Source organism: Mustela nigripes, chromosome 6, assembly GCF_022355385.1.
Source record: "Mustela nigripes isolate SB6536 chromosome 6, MUSNIG.SB6536, whole genome shotgun sequence".
Taxonomy (NCBI): Eukaryota; Metazoa; Chordata; class Mammalia; order Carnivora; family Mustelidae; genus Mustela; species Mustela nigripes.
In genome coordinates this window covers 104,832,825-104,846,645 of record NC_081562.1, presented here as the reverse complement: position 1 = coordinate 104,846,645, position 13,821 = coordinate 104,832,825, and the positions used below count along the sequence as shown (strand labels likewise).

The 13,821-nt window shown below is 54.5% G+C and overlaps 2 protein-coding genes across 2 annotated transcripts in view; one reads left to right on the top strand and one right to left on the bottom strand.

Moving 5' to 3' along the window:
- Positions 1–2,222, top strand: part of NINJ2 (ninjurin 2) — a 77,570-nt gene extending 75,348 nt beyond the window's left edge. The window contains exons 2-4 of the mRNA XM_059404964.1: positions 458–689; positions 1,176–1,361; positions 1,891–2,222. Of these exons, the coding sequence (XP_059260947.1) occupies positions 458–689; positions 1,176–1,342 (399 nt within the window). The 3' untranslated portion in view covers positions 1,343–1,361; positions 1,891–2,222. The remainder of the gene's footprint in view (positions 1–457; positions 690–1,175; positions 1,362–1,890) is intronic.
- Positions 2,223–3,022: 800 nt separating this feature from the next.
- Positions 3,023–13,821, bottom strand: part of B4GALNT3 (beta-1,4-N-acetyl-galactosaminyltransferase 3) — a 91,302-nt gene continuing 80,503 nt past the window's right edge. Inside the window, exons 12-20 of the mRNA XM_059403856.1 lie at positions 12,968–13,068; positions 12,650–12,711; positions 11,200–11,980; positions 8,809–9,128; positions 8,004–8,157; positions 7,675–7,747; positions 7,114–7,267; positions 6,438–6,564; positions 3,023–5,248 (exon numbers count right to left, since the gene is read on the bottom strand). Coding sequence (XP_059259839.1) covers positions 5,140–5,248; positions 6,438–6,564; positions 7,114–7,267; positions 7,675–7,747; positions 8,004–8,157; positions 8,809–9,128; positions 11,200–11,980; positions 12,650–12,711; positions 12,968–13,068 — 1,881 coding nt within the window. The 3' untranslated portion in view covers positions 3,023–5,139. The remainder of the gene's footprint in view (positions 5,249–6,437; positions 6,565–7,113; positions 7,268–7,674; positions 7,748–8,003; positions 8,158–8,808; positions 9,129–11,199; positions 11,981–12,649; positions 12,712–12,967; positions 13,069–13,821) is intronic.

The following is a 13,821-nucleotide window of genomic DNA, read 5'->3' as shown; positions in this document are numbered from 1 at the left end:
ATGTGCTAAGCCGTGCACCCTCCCTTGGGGCCACAGCATTATGTGAGCAGAGGTGCCATTCCCATTCCACGGGAGCCTCAGAGCTCCTCCTGTCGTTTTTGAGATGCCTTCCTCTCAGAGGGAAAGAGAGGGGCCCAAGTGCCGGCTCGGACAAAATAGACAATGAAATGATGGTGCAACATCTCAGAAGCAGCTGAGAACTCACCACCGCCCCTCGCCCTTCCTCAGATAGAAGTGGGGAGACCCTTGGGGACCATAAATGACAACGTACCATCATTTCAAAGGTCCTTTCTAGTCCAACTCCTCACTCTTTCAGGCCGCAGAACTGAGCAGGCTGTTACTTGTCCTCAGCTTCCCACCAGTTAGAGAAAGCTTGAGAACCTCTCTCCTCCTTCCAGTCTCTCAGTGGCTTCCCTGCGGGAGAGTCCCGGGTCAGCCTGCGCTTTCTCTGTTACAGCCTGGGAACCCCAACCCCCGGAGGAGCCAGCCCATCAACCTGAACCACTATGCCACCAAGAAGAGCATGGCAGAGAGCATGCTGGACGTGGCCCTCTTCATGTCCAACACCACGCGGCTGAAAGCGGTGCTGGAGCAGGGACCGGCCTCCCACTACTACACCGCCCTCGTCACCCTCATCAGCGTTTCTCTGCTCCTGCAGGTGGCCATTGGAATCCTCCTCGTGGTCATTGGTGAGGATCCCAGGCCTGGAGGGGGCCTCAGGGCCCTCTAGTGGGAAGAAAATCCCCGACTGCCTCCCTGAGCCTCCCCTACTCTGGCACGCCAACATCCCAACCATTGGCTAAGCTGGTGGTAGCCCTCCACAGCTAACACCCAGCTAACAACTCCTACACAGTGAGAGCAGGTCCCTGTCCTGCCTCCTGGTCTTCCACATAGTGGTCCCTCCACGATACCTGCTAAACGACTCTCTTCCCTTACTTGTGGCAGAGGTCCTTATGGCCTTTAGTGTGAGCGTGTGTCCCACTTATAAGACCCAGTGGAAGTTTCCAAATCCCAGTGAGGGGGAAGGAGGCACAGCCCAATGCCTACCACCTCCCTTGCTTTTTGCCACACGGATCTCCACGGTGCCAGACTTTCTCTGGCCTCTAGTGGATGCTGCGGGAGAGGTTTTGGGCTGTGAACTCACACTGACCCTTAGCTCTCCACTTGGTCCGCAGCACGTTGGAACCTCAATGAGGTAGGAAAGCAGGGCCAGGTTAACCAGCTCAACAACACCGCCACCAGCCTGGTCGCCATCACGGTCGTCATCAATGTCTTCATTACAGCCTTCGGGGTACACAAGACAGGCTCCCTGGCTGCCAGGACCTCAAGGAATCCTCTCTGAACACAGCCTTGGGACCCAGGTGAGAGAGGAGGAGAGGTTCCCCCGGGTCCAAGAGTTCCAAATGACCCTTCTCCCGGCTCTGGGGATTTGGGGTAAGAGTGAGATCCTTTCAAGGACCAGGGAAAAGATAGATCTGAGGCAGGAGGGGGTCTGAGAGCACTTGGATTGGGGCCCAGAAAGGCCCCTCCTGCTGCTAACAGGGGAATCTTCCTCAGCGGTCAAGCTGGGGTTTTTCTAGAGCCTGGGATGGATGGGAGGCAGTGTGGTTAGTGCTTGGCTCTGCCCCTCTGGCAAGAGGAAAGATGCCGTATAGGATGCCTCTCTGGCACTGCCCAGCAGTCCCTGTTGCTCAAACTGGGGTCAATGGACCAACAGCAACACCAGCTGGAAGGTTGCGGGACATGTGGGATCTCCAGCCCCACTTCAGATCTCCTGAATGAGCGCCTGTGTTTGGAAAAGTTTGCTAGGGGAATTGTGTGCACAGTAAATCTGAGGACCGCTGGTCTGGCCTGCCCTCCTCACCGTCTCGTCTCTGCTTCCCCCTACAGGTCCTAGGTCTGGAACAGCTTCCGCCTCTCCTACCCACTCTGCTAGGCTGAGGGGCCCTTTCCATAGCCCCTGGGAGAGCTTGAGAAGGGCAATGGAGGTGCCCTTCCTCCCCACCAAGAGCATCTGAATAAAGATGTGCTCTTTCACTGGTCTGAGTGAATCCCATCTTGGGCTGGAGTCCTGAGCTCAGAATGGGGTACTGCCGACCTTTCTTTCTGGTAGTATCTCCTGCACCTGAGGCGTGTCTACCTAAGGCCAAGCCCGCCCGGCTTCAGGACTCCTTACTCCACCTCATTCCTTTCCTCCATCCTATCCATTCCCTCTGCTCCAGGCCAAGTTCTCCCCTTTTGTAAAATGGAATGATCTCTATCTATAAAGTTTTCTGTAAATGCACTCTGAGTCAATCTTTATGCCTCTGGGCTAGTCTCTGGATGCCCTCTCCAGCTGTGTTCTGGTAAGGACTCGACTCCCTCTTCTCTGGGTCCTGCTCTGAGTCAGCTTTTCTGGCCCCACATACCTTGGGCTAATTACCATCTGCTACATCAATGGCAGATTACTTAGTTCTGGATTGATCCATGTTTATGCACAATCCTTTTTGAAAACCTGTTATAGCTTTCAAATTAGCACCTTCCCTTAGGCATGTGCTTAAGGCCTACAAACTCATTTTGATCTTTGCCTTAGCCAAACAGAATGAGGACGGTAAATTTGTACCTGTAAAGACCCAACCAGGTATCATACCTCACACAGGAATGATTTTTAGAGTGTCTGCTACTTTCGCCGAGCCATCCTGGCCTGCATCTAGCCTTCGTCCTCCAGGGCGTCCATCCAGGGGGACGTCCCCCAGGGTAGCCCTTCTCTACTGAAACCACCAATCTCTTACTAACTTGCTGAGCAGAAAATGCCCAGTCCGCTCTCAGACAGTGAACTCAGGCAGCTCCCCACAGGGCAAGACCAAACTGATGGTGAACAGTGGAGGGTGGTGTGGGAGCATCCTGGCGACTGAAGGATGGAGAAGTGCCCCCTAGCCCCTCAGCCCAGCCCTCTCCCATCTTGATGGGGGATGAGAAGAACACATGAGCCACTTGGTTTTCTAAGAAGATGCTGTATTTAATCACTTCCCTCCCTCCCCCCCAACCCGACACATTTCCCTACAGAGTAGGGGCCCTCACCCTTAAGGCAGATGGTGTGGAGGTAACAAACATTGAAGGAAAGGCACTGGCCAGAGTCAGAGGGGGTCGTGAGCAGGGCAGGGGAGGGCAGGGCAGACGGGGCTGGCTCCTGTCTTTAAAAGCATGGAGGCAGCAGAGCTGTCTCGGTTGGCTCAGGCCTACCAGTGCCACGCCCAAGGGTGGCCCCAGAAAGCAAGCTGCCCACCCCAGCCAGCTAACTGGAGCTCTACCTATTCCATATAGCCCTTTCCCAAAGGCAGTAGGCCTGAGCAAGGGCCGTGTGAAAAGCCAGGGCCCAAGGGGCAGGAATGGCATCCAGAAGCCACAGCCCATTAATTGGAAAGTTTTGTCCTTCCTGATTTTTTAGAGGAGGATGAAACTCTCTTCAACCTCCAGAAGGTTCTCAAGGCTTGATTCTCCTTAATGCCAAGCGTGTGCTCTTGGTGAATGCAGGGCCCACCAGGTAGACCCTGGAGCTCTGAAAGCTGTGACTAGGACTCTACCACAGAATGGAGCCTGGGCTCAGCAGCCTGGCCTCCTGTGACCCGCGGCAGCCCCACGAGCCTTTCCTCACAGCAGCGAGCCCCGGGCTCCCCTCCTTCCATGGACTGGAGTGCCAGAGCCAGTGTCCAATGCACCACTGGTCAAACCAGCGGCGGCGGCAGAGGCAGCAGCAGCAGCAGAAAAATCCCCAGCCCTGAAGGCACCTGAGGACTTTTAGTGCAAGACTAAATGTATGATCAGCAGGTGTGAGAAAGGGCAGCCAGAGATTACAAAGGCCAAGGGCTAGCTTCCTGAAATGGCTCCACTTTTCAGTTCCTCCTGGCCCCACTCTTCTCCAATTTGAGGAAGAGATCTCAGGGCGATGCCCTTACCTCCCCAAGCCCATGGCCCTGCCCCTCCACACCCTGGTCCCTGTTCCTCCACTTTGGCCATACCCCTTCCTCTTCTTCCCGGCAGGCCAGGACTGGGGATCTCCCTGAAGGAGGCCAAGTCTGTTCGGGATCAGGACTGTGGGGAACTCCGATTTTCCACTTCCCTTTCTCCCCCTCCTGCTGGATGCCCACTCCCTCTTCCCGTCTAAGCCCAGGGCTTTGTTACATCTCCATCCTCTTTCCTCTCTGCTCCATGGTCTCCTCAAAGCTTCAGCCTGCAGGCAGGCCAGGCCGGGCAGGGCCAGGCCGGGGGCTTCTCTTCCCTCCTTCTCCACCGTGCCGGTCTGGCACCACCTCTACACCAGACACCCAGGACTGACGGGTCCACGGTCCACCAGCCCTCTGTCTCCCGACCCCGCTGAGGCACCATGATGATGCCAGTCTGTGCTGGGCTGGAGTTAGCACCACCCAGAGGAGAAGGTTAATGCCCTAATTGGCGGCCAGCTGTTCTGTGGCTCCCCGGGAGAGATGTGCATGTCTCTGGAAAGCACAGCCGGGGTAGAGCTGAGAACGGATCCACGCTGTGCCAGCTCCTCTGGTTATAAATCAGCTGCCAGACCAAGGACTTGAAGGACACGTCGCGCTACACAGAAGTGGGTCTGAGGTATGCAAGCTGGGACATGCCCTAAATGCATGACTCCATCCCTCTCTCACAGTCAAGGCTGGGTCTGGACAGGTACAGTTTTGGTTTTCTGTTAGAAAAAATAAAAACCCCAATAGAATATGTCCAAGAGAAGAGTTTCCAGGTCATGGTCACTGCTCCCCAGGAGGAGCCTGGTGGGGGGTGCTGGAATGCACCTCACGGATAGGTCAGCAGCGCTCAAACAGGTCTTTCCTTCCTTGGCTGCACTGTGCTGCCTTTCCCAGAGGCCAGTCCATCTCTGTTAACTGAGTGAACGGCCCCTCTCGGTCCTTCTCCCAAGGTCCTCCCTTCAGAGACCCCGAGGGTAGAGAGAGGGGCCTTGGCAGCTGTCTGCGTGAGGCAACAGCTCTGGGTGGTGACGGTGTTAGCTCTGAGGCCTCTCGGGGCTCAGCCATGGCTTCTGCCCCCCTTCCCCACCCCGCAGCGGCGAGCAGGGGCACTGGGGAGCCAGCACAAGTCAAGGAGCAGGAAGCAGTCAGTCCAGCGGGCCACCCCTTGGGATCACGGCATCTTCATCTGGCGGCGGTTCCACATGCCTCGCTTGGAATGGAAGTGATGGAAGAAATTCCTGAGGGAGAGACGTTCCACTTCCAGGCCCGCTTGGAGGATCCTGAATGAGGGAGGGGCAGGGTGAGCAACAGAAGCACCAGAGGCAAGTGGGGAGAGGCCCAGGCCCCTGAGGACCCCACTTCCCATGCCTACGTCACCCCTGCTCCCTGTCTTCCTGTTTCCTCCCCACAGGACATGGGAGGAGGCTGCAGTTGGGAGCCAGCCAGCCTAGGTCTGAATCCCAGCCCCATACCTTATAAAGCATGTCACCTTTCAGAGTCTCAGTCTGCCAGTCTTTTCCTCCTTTAAGAGAGAGTGATACACAGCCAACCCTGGTCCTTTCTTCCTTTGATGTCTCTCTCCCTTTCTCTCCTCCGCCTCCTCCCTTCAATCCAAATCTCAAGGTATTATCCTCTTTCCCTCCCCATCTCTTGGCAACAAATTCCTCTCCTTCTTCTGTAACTTTTATTTATTAAAAAACCTCTACACCCAATGTGGGGCTCGAACTCATGACCCCAAGATCAAGACCTGTGTGCTCTCTCTACTGAGCCAGCCAGGCAGCGTGGCAGCAAATTTTTTTTAAAAAACAAACTTCTTGAAAGAGGACTCTCCTGCTAACACAGCTTCCGCTCCCTCACCACCCTACAGTGGGGTCCTGGCCCACCTGTGCCTGCCTCAACCCTGCTACTGCTTCCCAAGTCTGTGGTCTGTCCCGTGTTCTCCTTTCTTCTTCCCAGGGACTATTTCTTGCTCCCTGAAACTCCCTTCTCCCAGGCTTCCAGAGCCCCAGGACGTCCTGGATTATCTTACTGCCCTTTAATGGCCTTAATGTCTCTTACGTTGGCCCCAAGTCTTTCCTGACCCTTCATCTGTCTCTTTTGTCCATTCCCAGCCTCAGCTTCCCCACCGGGCAGTGGTGCAGAGGAGGAAGGCTCCGATCCGGAGAACACCGGGGCTGAGAGCATCAGCATTTACAAGCACACAGCTCGCGAGCTACTTTATCCTGACAGCTCACCATGCACTCTAATCTCCACGCCAACCTTGTGACACAGGTGAAGGCAGTATCATCCTCCTTCTAATAGACACAGAGACTGAGTCTTGGCTAGGCGAGTAATAGGACCCCTGGCGAGGGGCAGGGCTTGCTCTGAGCCCAGAGATGAGGAATCTGCTGCCCGATGGCCCCAGCCTCGGCTGATCTAGCCCTGTTCTCTCCCCGCAGTCCCTCTCAGACACCCTCCTCCCTCAGTCACCGGTCCAGCAGCTCCCAGTCTTCCCCGCCCCAGCGGTCTCGGAATTCCTTGGTGTTCATGCCGCCGATTCTGTCCAGGTCTGACTTGTAGATGCCGAGCAGTCCAAACCCATTCACCTCCCAGTAACCTGTGGCCAGACAAGAAGCCCCTGTGAGATGAGCCAGGGACCAGGAGGAAGCAAGGAAGGCTGCTGGGCTGTGCTCCCAGAGCCTTCTCTGAAAGACAGGGGACGTAGGTGCCTGACGCTGAAAACTCTCATGCAAACAAGTCCCTGCCCACACTCAGATTCAGGGTCCGGCCAAAACTGCGGTCCTACAGGAGGGTGACTACAGGCCCTAAAACAGGATCTCGCAATGGCAGCCACTGAAGACACAGCCGAACATGCTTTCCTTGTCTGTTTTCCTCCCAGAAGCAGGCAGCCTGTCTTCCCGTTTCTCTATGTGCAGAGGGCACAGAATCTGGCACAGAGTAGGTATCTGATGACTGAAAGAAGGGAAAATGGGGAGGAAGTGCTCATCACTGCTGCTGTTGCGGGTGCTCCTAGGGTGGGCTGTCCAGTGGGCAGGAGGAACAGGAGGGAGACCGCCATGGTAGACACGGATGTTTCTAGCTCTGGGATAAAGAACCAAGGCCAGAGAGGGCTCGCCTACCCACCCCAGCCCAAGGCAGGGCTCACCCTCAGGCCATTGCGGGGTGGCTCCGCAATGCAGCCTCATCACTATGGGGGCGAAGGCCATCTTGCCCTCCACACAGTGCTTCCGGATGGTATCGATGACTCCGGCTGGGAAGTGGATATGGAGGTCACAGAGGAAGATGATGCTGTGCGGGTCCTGAAGACAGATGGGGGAGGCTCAGCAGAGCCCACAGACCAGGGCGGAGGGTCAGGCCACTCCCGAGGACAATCCTCAGGCTCCTTCCCACTCAAATGCTGGACAAACTTCCACCAAACTGTTGGGCAGACTGCCACGGTACTGGGCACCAAGTACACAGTTTTCAGAGTCAGAGAATGAATTCTGACACCTCCCCTTCCTCCTTTCTGGACCGCAAGGCCTCCGGACAAATGCTCCACTGTCAGTTGCTCAGTCTCGCCCACCACCCGCCCTGCAGCAGAACAGAGAGGACCTCCCGGGTCCTCATTCCTTCCTCCCTGAGGGGCTGACTGCCTCACACATCCCAGATGTCTCCATCTCTTAACCAGTCTGTAACCGTGTCTCCCAGGCCCCTCCCAGGATATTACCTTCACCAGGTCTATGCCAGCCTGAAGCCCAGCTGAGCGCTCGAAGTTTCCACTCAGCTTCATATACTGGTAGCTGCAGGGAGAGGAGAGGAAAGAGGGGCAGAGTATGAGGCTCGGCGGCAGTGGTCCCCGGAGGACACCAGTGGGCCCGGAGGAAGAGGATGTGGCTCTTAGGGTGGGATCATACCCAGGTGAGTCATCTGGAGAAAGCCAGACACTGGGACTCAGGAAAGCCAGCTGGGACTTCAGGCTCTGCCCAGCACCCAGCAGTCTTGGGACTCTAGAAAGCGGGTGGTTCAGGCTGGGCTCCAGCGGGGGAGCCCCCTCACCTTCGCAGCTTGGACCTCTTTAGGGCCATCTCGACGTCCATGTCCTCACTGCTATAGTCAGTGATGATGATATTGAAGTGTGGGTCACCGGTGGCCTGAAACAGCTTTTCCATGTCTCTGATGAACTGCTGCACCCAGCGCGCCTGGTTCTTTACTACCACAGTGGGCAAAAGGGAGAAAGAGGCGGTAACACCGAGAACGGCAGCCCCACTGCCAGCTCCTGCACGAGTCAGGGCCCCAGTGGACCTCCGCCACTACAGACCCATCGGCAATGCAGCAGGGAGGTGGGGGCGGAGGCAGAGGGGGAGCTGACCCGTGAACGGGGCCTCTGCACCCTGCCTCCCACAGAGCCTCCAGGCAGAGTCCTATGGGAAGTCCTGGGACAGGGGCTCGTCCTCAGCTCTCTCGTAGTAACCGGACTGTGCTCTCACACTCAGACCCCGTCATCTGCCCGTCCTAGTAGCACCCTTGCTCTCCTTTCTGTTCCCTGCTCCCCTTTCCCGCTACAGATACCAGCTAAGCCACTCTATGTCTTGTTCCCAGAGCAGCTGCAAGCCCCGGTACAATGACGTGGCCATGATCGCACCCCACCCTGAAATCTGGAGCAACAGGGAGCACCTGGCCTGCTAGTCAGCATCTTTGCCAACCACAACACTCAGCCATGTGACCTCAGGTCCTCGACTGTCAAGTGGCCTCTCCCACAGGTTCTTGTAAGATCACACCAGTGAGCAGACACCTGGGTGCTCACGGTGAATTTTAGGATCCCCTCTCTGCTGATAATGGCCGGGCTCAGCATGAGGCTCACCAGGCACAACGAAGTGGACCACGGCTCGGTGATTCCAGGAGAAGCCCTGGGGCCAACACAGTTTGGGCTCCGGGGCCCGGACACTCAAGACATGTCTCCGGCGGTTGTTTGAGCCCCAAACCAGGCCCTGCAGGTTCCGGGCCTCGACCTCTTCCCCACCAGCTGGATCGATGCCCTGCCAGCCTCGTGTAGACACATACTCGGAGAGCCGCACTGGGCGCTGGCCTTGTTCCAGCAGCTCAAGCTCCAGGAGGTAGCGACCCCCGCGTAGCTGGTCCTGGCGCTTCTCCACATTCACGATGCGCTGTAGCTGGTACTTTCTGTGGCAGAAAGGGTGGGCAGCTTGAGTAACTCTTTCTCCACTGTCAGGGGTAACATGGTAAGCAGAAGCCTGTGAGGTCAGATGTCAGGGGACCCTGTTTTTTGTTCTAGTATTGCCATTAGCTAAGATGCAGGGGCACCTGGCTGGATCAATCAGTAGAGCACGTGACTTTTGATTTCAGGGTTGTGAGTTCAAGACCCACGTTGGGTACAGAGTTTAGTTTAAAAAAAATAATAAATAAATAAATAAATAAATAATAGAAAATAATTAATCAATTAAGATGCTTCCACCAGATGTTTAATTGCTACTGTTCACTGCCTCATCTTTAAAAACGCACCCATTAGGGCACCTGGGTGGCTCAGTGGGTTAAAGCCTCTGCCTTCAGCTCAGGTTGTGATCTCAGGGTCCTAGGATCGAGCCCCTCATTGGGCTCTCTGCTCAGCCAGGAGGCTACTTCCCCCTCTCTCTTTCTGCCTGCCTCTCTGCCTGCTTGTGATCTCTGTCAAATTTTTAAAAAAAAAACATGCACCCATTGACCTGGGATGATCTCTAAAGATCGTTATTAACTCTAAGATCCTGAATATATAAGGTGAATATTTCCTTCAGAAACTGACCCTCATCAATAAAGTACTCTGCTCATTTACAGTCCATAACATAGGATGGGTTATTAGAAAACTACTGACTGGGGCACCTGGGTGGCTCAGTGGGTTAAGCTGCTGCCTTCGGCTCAGGTCGTGATCTCAGGGTCCTGGGATCGAGTCCCACATTGGGCTCTCTGCTCAGCAGGGAGCCTGCTTCCTCTTCTCTCTCTCTCTCTGCCTGCCTCTATGCCTACTTGTGATCTCTCTCTGTCAAATAAATAAATAAAATCTTTAAAAATTAAAAAAAAAAAAAGAAAGAAAACTACTGACTGGTTAGCTCAGTATCATTAATCCACTAGGGAAATGTAAATCAAAACCGCCATGTGATACCATTTCGCACCCATCAGGATGGCTATTTTCAAGAAAGGAAAACAACTAGCACTGACACAAGAAATTAACACAGCTGTTGGGAATGTAGAACCATGCAGCTGATTTGGAAAAGAGATCCGCAGTTTCTCAAAATGTTAAACACAGAGTTTTATGACTCAGCAATTCTATTCCTAGGTATACCCCTAAGAGAGCTAAAAACCTGTTCGTGCAAAACAATTACACATGACTGTTCAGAGCACCATTGTGTTCCTAACAGCCCAAAGTGGAAGCAACCCGGATGTTAACCAACAATATGCGGAATATTATGCAGCAGTACCAAGGAACGAAGCGCTCAATACCTTCTGCAACCAGAAGCCTTGAAAAAGTTTTGCTAAGTGAAAGAAGCTAGAGACAAAAGGTCACATATTCCATTTACCTGAAATTTAACTCCATTTGCATGAAATGATTTTTACAGGTCAATCTATAGCGGGAGAAAGTCAGGTAGTGATTGCTATAGCCCAAGAGAAGGGAGAAATGGAAGTAATGCTAACACGTGCAGGAGTCCTTTTGAAAAGTGATGAAAACATCTGGAATCAGATAGTGGTGATGGTTGCACAATATTATGAATGAGCCTAAAAACCACCAAACTGTACACTCTAAAGCCGTACACTCTAATATGGGGAGTTAAATGTTACGCGAATCGTGTCTCAATTATAAGAATGTTGATTGGTTAAGCAAATGAATGCAAAACCAAGGAAGTCAGGGCCTGCTCTCCGCTCTCGCACTCCCTTCTGGCCCACACCTAGGGTCTTACTCTCTTAGACTCAGTTTTGTCTGTTTTATCTCTTTGCTACTAGCTCCTTCCCTGAGAAAGGGGACCCCATCTTCCCAGTGCTCAACACATGTCCTAGGCCAGGTACCAAGGGATGTGAGAACCTTGCCCAAGGCTAGACAAAGACCTGACAGGTAGAGCTCATTCTCAGGAATAAGGGGTCCCAAGTGTGTGATCATCCAGGGAGCCTGTAGCCGGGGAACAGGCGACTACCCCAAGGTTCCTGCCTCCCAGGCTAGACGGCTGGTGTGCCCCAGCCCCAGTCCCAGAAAAGCCCTTTACCTTACCCCCGGCTCCTCTGGTTGAGCTTCTTCAAGAAGACCCGTGTGACCTCGAGAGCCTCCTGCTCCGGAAGCAGCAGGTTGCCAGACGTGTTACAGTTCAGATCGATCCAGTCGGTCCGCAGGGCTTGGAAGTCAAGGTTCCGAGCACTGAAGGTCTGGTCCCAGTTTACCACTGGATCAAACACGGGCACGTACTCGAACACCTCACTCATATCCTCTTCCTCTTCTTCCCCCTCTTCTTCTCCTTCCACCTGTCCTTCCTGGCCTGCAGCAACCACGACGTCTTCCTTGCCATGCCAACCCCTCCTAGGGGCTAGGGGCTCCATCCTGTCTCCCCTCCTCTGCTCTGCGATGTATGTCTCAACTTGATTCAGCCACTGGGACTGCCCTAGAGTTTTCCTGGGACTGTCACTAGTGGGCCTGGGCCCCTTGACAGGAGGCAGTTTCCCTGCCAGATGCCCTGGGAGCCACTTTTGAGAGTAAGATGGATCCTGGCTGGGCTCAGGGCTGGGTCTTCGCTCCCTCTTTTCTGGCTGCTGGACTAGGACATCGCTAGTCCTTGCAGGGAAGGGAGCTGTGGAGTTCTGCTTAGAAAAGGGTGCCAGCAGACCCTCCCGGGGCTGAGCCAGGAGTTTCCGGAGGTGGTAGTCAGTGACATCCTGCCCAGGAGGAAAGGTAGGCACTTGTCTTCCCTCTGGCATCCTGGCATCCTGAACATTGGAGGCAAGGGTCTCTTCTGGCGCTTCTCCATACTGGGATTCTTCTAGAAGGCTTTCCTCAAAGCCTGTTGTTAATAATAACAACCATTGCTCACATCAGAGTTCCTAGCCTTTCCCAAACAAGATATACAAGAAGCAGTTGATCCTATGAATGAGACACTGAGTGTCAGATGGGGATTGCACCTGGGCTCCGCCACTGGCTTACTGTGGGACCTTGGGCAGGTTACCCACCTCCACCAATCCCAGTTTCTTCCTCTGCATAAAGGGAATAATCATGCATCTTCCACAGGGCTGTTGTGAAGATGGAGTGATATAAAATACCCAAAGTGCCTAGCAGGTGCCTGGCACACGGGACCCAACAAATGGCTCCCGGCATGCCCTAATCCCTCCAGAAGGGAGGCCACAGGTTGACAGTGTTTCTCTGCAGCATAACTTTCCCAGTGACACGCCAGCGAGAGCAATCCCTCCAGCACTCCAAGTAATCTCCTCTGGGGCTCTAATTCTCCTCCAGCTGACCGCAGCACGTTGTTAAAAACAGTATCACTTTCCACATGTGCGTGGGATGGAGAAGGAAGGAGTGCCACTCTCTACTCCTTTGGGTGTAGGGGAGGGGCTATGTGGGTCAGATTTTAAGCTCGTCAGGGACAGGGCTGGCCTGGTCTGAACTTCCTCTAGAAACAGACCATGCTCATCCCTCCCTGCCTGACCTGGAAGCCTCAGCGGTCACACTGTACCTGGCTGCTCTGGCCCCTGCTTCTCTGGCTGGTCAATCTTGATGTACTCCTGGAAGCTGAACCTGCAGAAGGAAGGGAGAGGCAGACTGGCACCCAGCGCCCCGCAGGCTGCCGTGTGAGGCTCTGCAGGGAGCGTCAACAAAAGCATGGAGTCATGCCCCACACTGGAGGGCAAGAGTGTGTGTGCGTCTGTGAGGGTGTGGCATGCCTGGGAAGGGCCAAGACTCCTCAGGCTAGAAGGGCATTTGTGGCCCCTCTAGTCCAGGCAGCTCTCCCGGCTCCTGGAGAGCCCCTCTGTAAGGCCATTCTCTTGCTCACCTATCCTGGTAGTACGAGTTTTCCTGGTAGAAGCATTTATTATGGGTCTCCATGTGGCTCAGACGGGTATAGTCATTGGGGTAAACGAAGGACAGATGCACCTGGAGGCAGAGAAAGTAGCAGGAATGAGAGGGTGGGATCTCAGTAAGAAATCAGCCAGCAGGGTTAAGCCTGAGCCTCACCAGGACCACACAGGGCTCTAAGGGCCCTAACCTTGGTGAGGGGAAAAGGGCTGCTTTGAGCTCCAGAAGAAAACATTTGTTCCACAGACCAGGATTTCCTTCTACTCTTCAGGGCTCCTCTCCCGGGTTCTCTGGACAAAATGCAACCCAACTCAAGCTCCCCAGTGCACACGCCCCTCCCCTCCCATCCTAGCTCCTTCTGCCTAGTCGTAGCCAGTACCATTCTCTCCTCCTCCTGCCAACTCACCCTCTCCTGCTGCCTCGAGGCCTTTACTGCAACCTTCCAGGGCCCTGGAACAACCTCCTTCTGTTACCCACCCCACTGCTTCCTGCCCTCCTTACAGCTTCAGGCAATGCCACCAACCAAATTCCAAGTTAGAGCCCACCCATTCTATGACCCAGAGGATGAGTCCTGGTCACCTCTTCCAGCCTCGAGCACCCAAATCATTTCTAGATCTGGATGTATAGTGTGCCTTCTGCCTCTGCTGTTTCCACCCGGGCTATAGGTTCTCTAGAACTAAGCTTCGCTCCATAGTTTACCTCCCTCGGTGCCTCATCAATGAGTTTAAGAACTGCTGGCTGATCATCCAGTAGGACAGACACAGGTAGGACGGGGTTGTGTGGCCCAAGCAGCCGAGAGCATAGGAAGCCTCAGGCCGACCCACTTCCCAT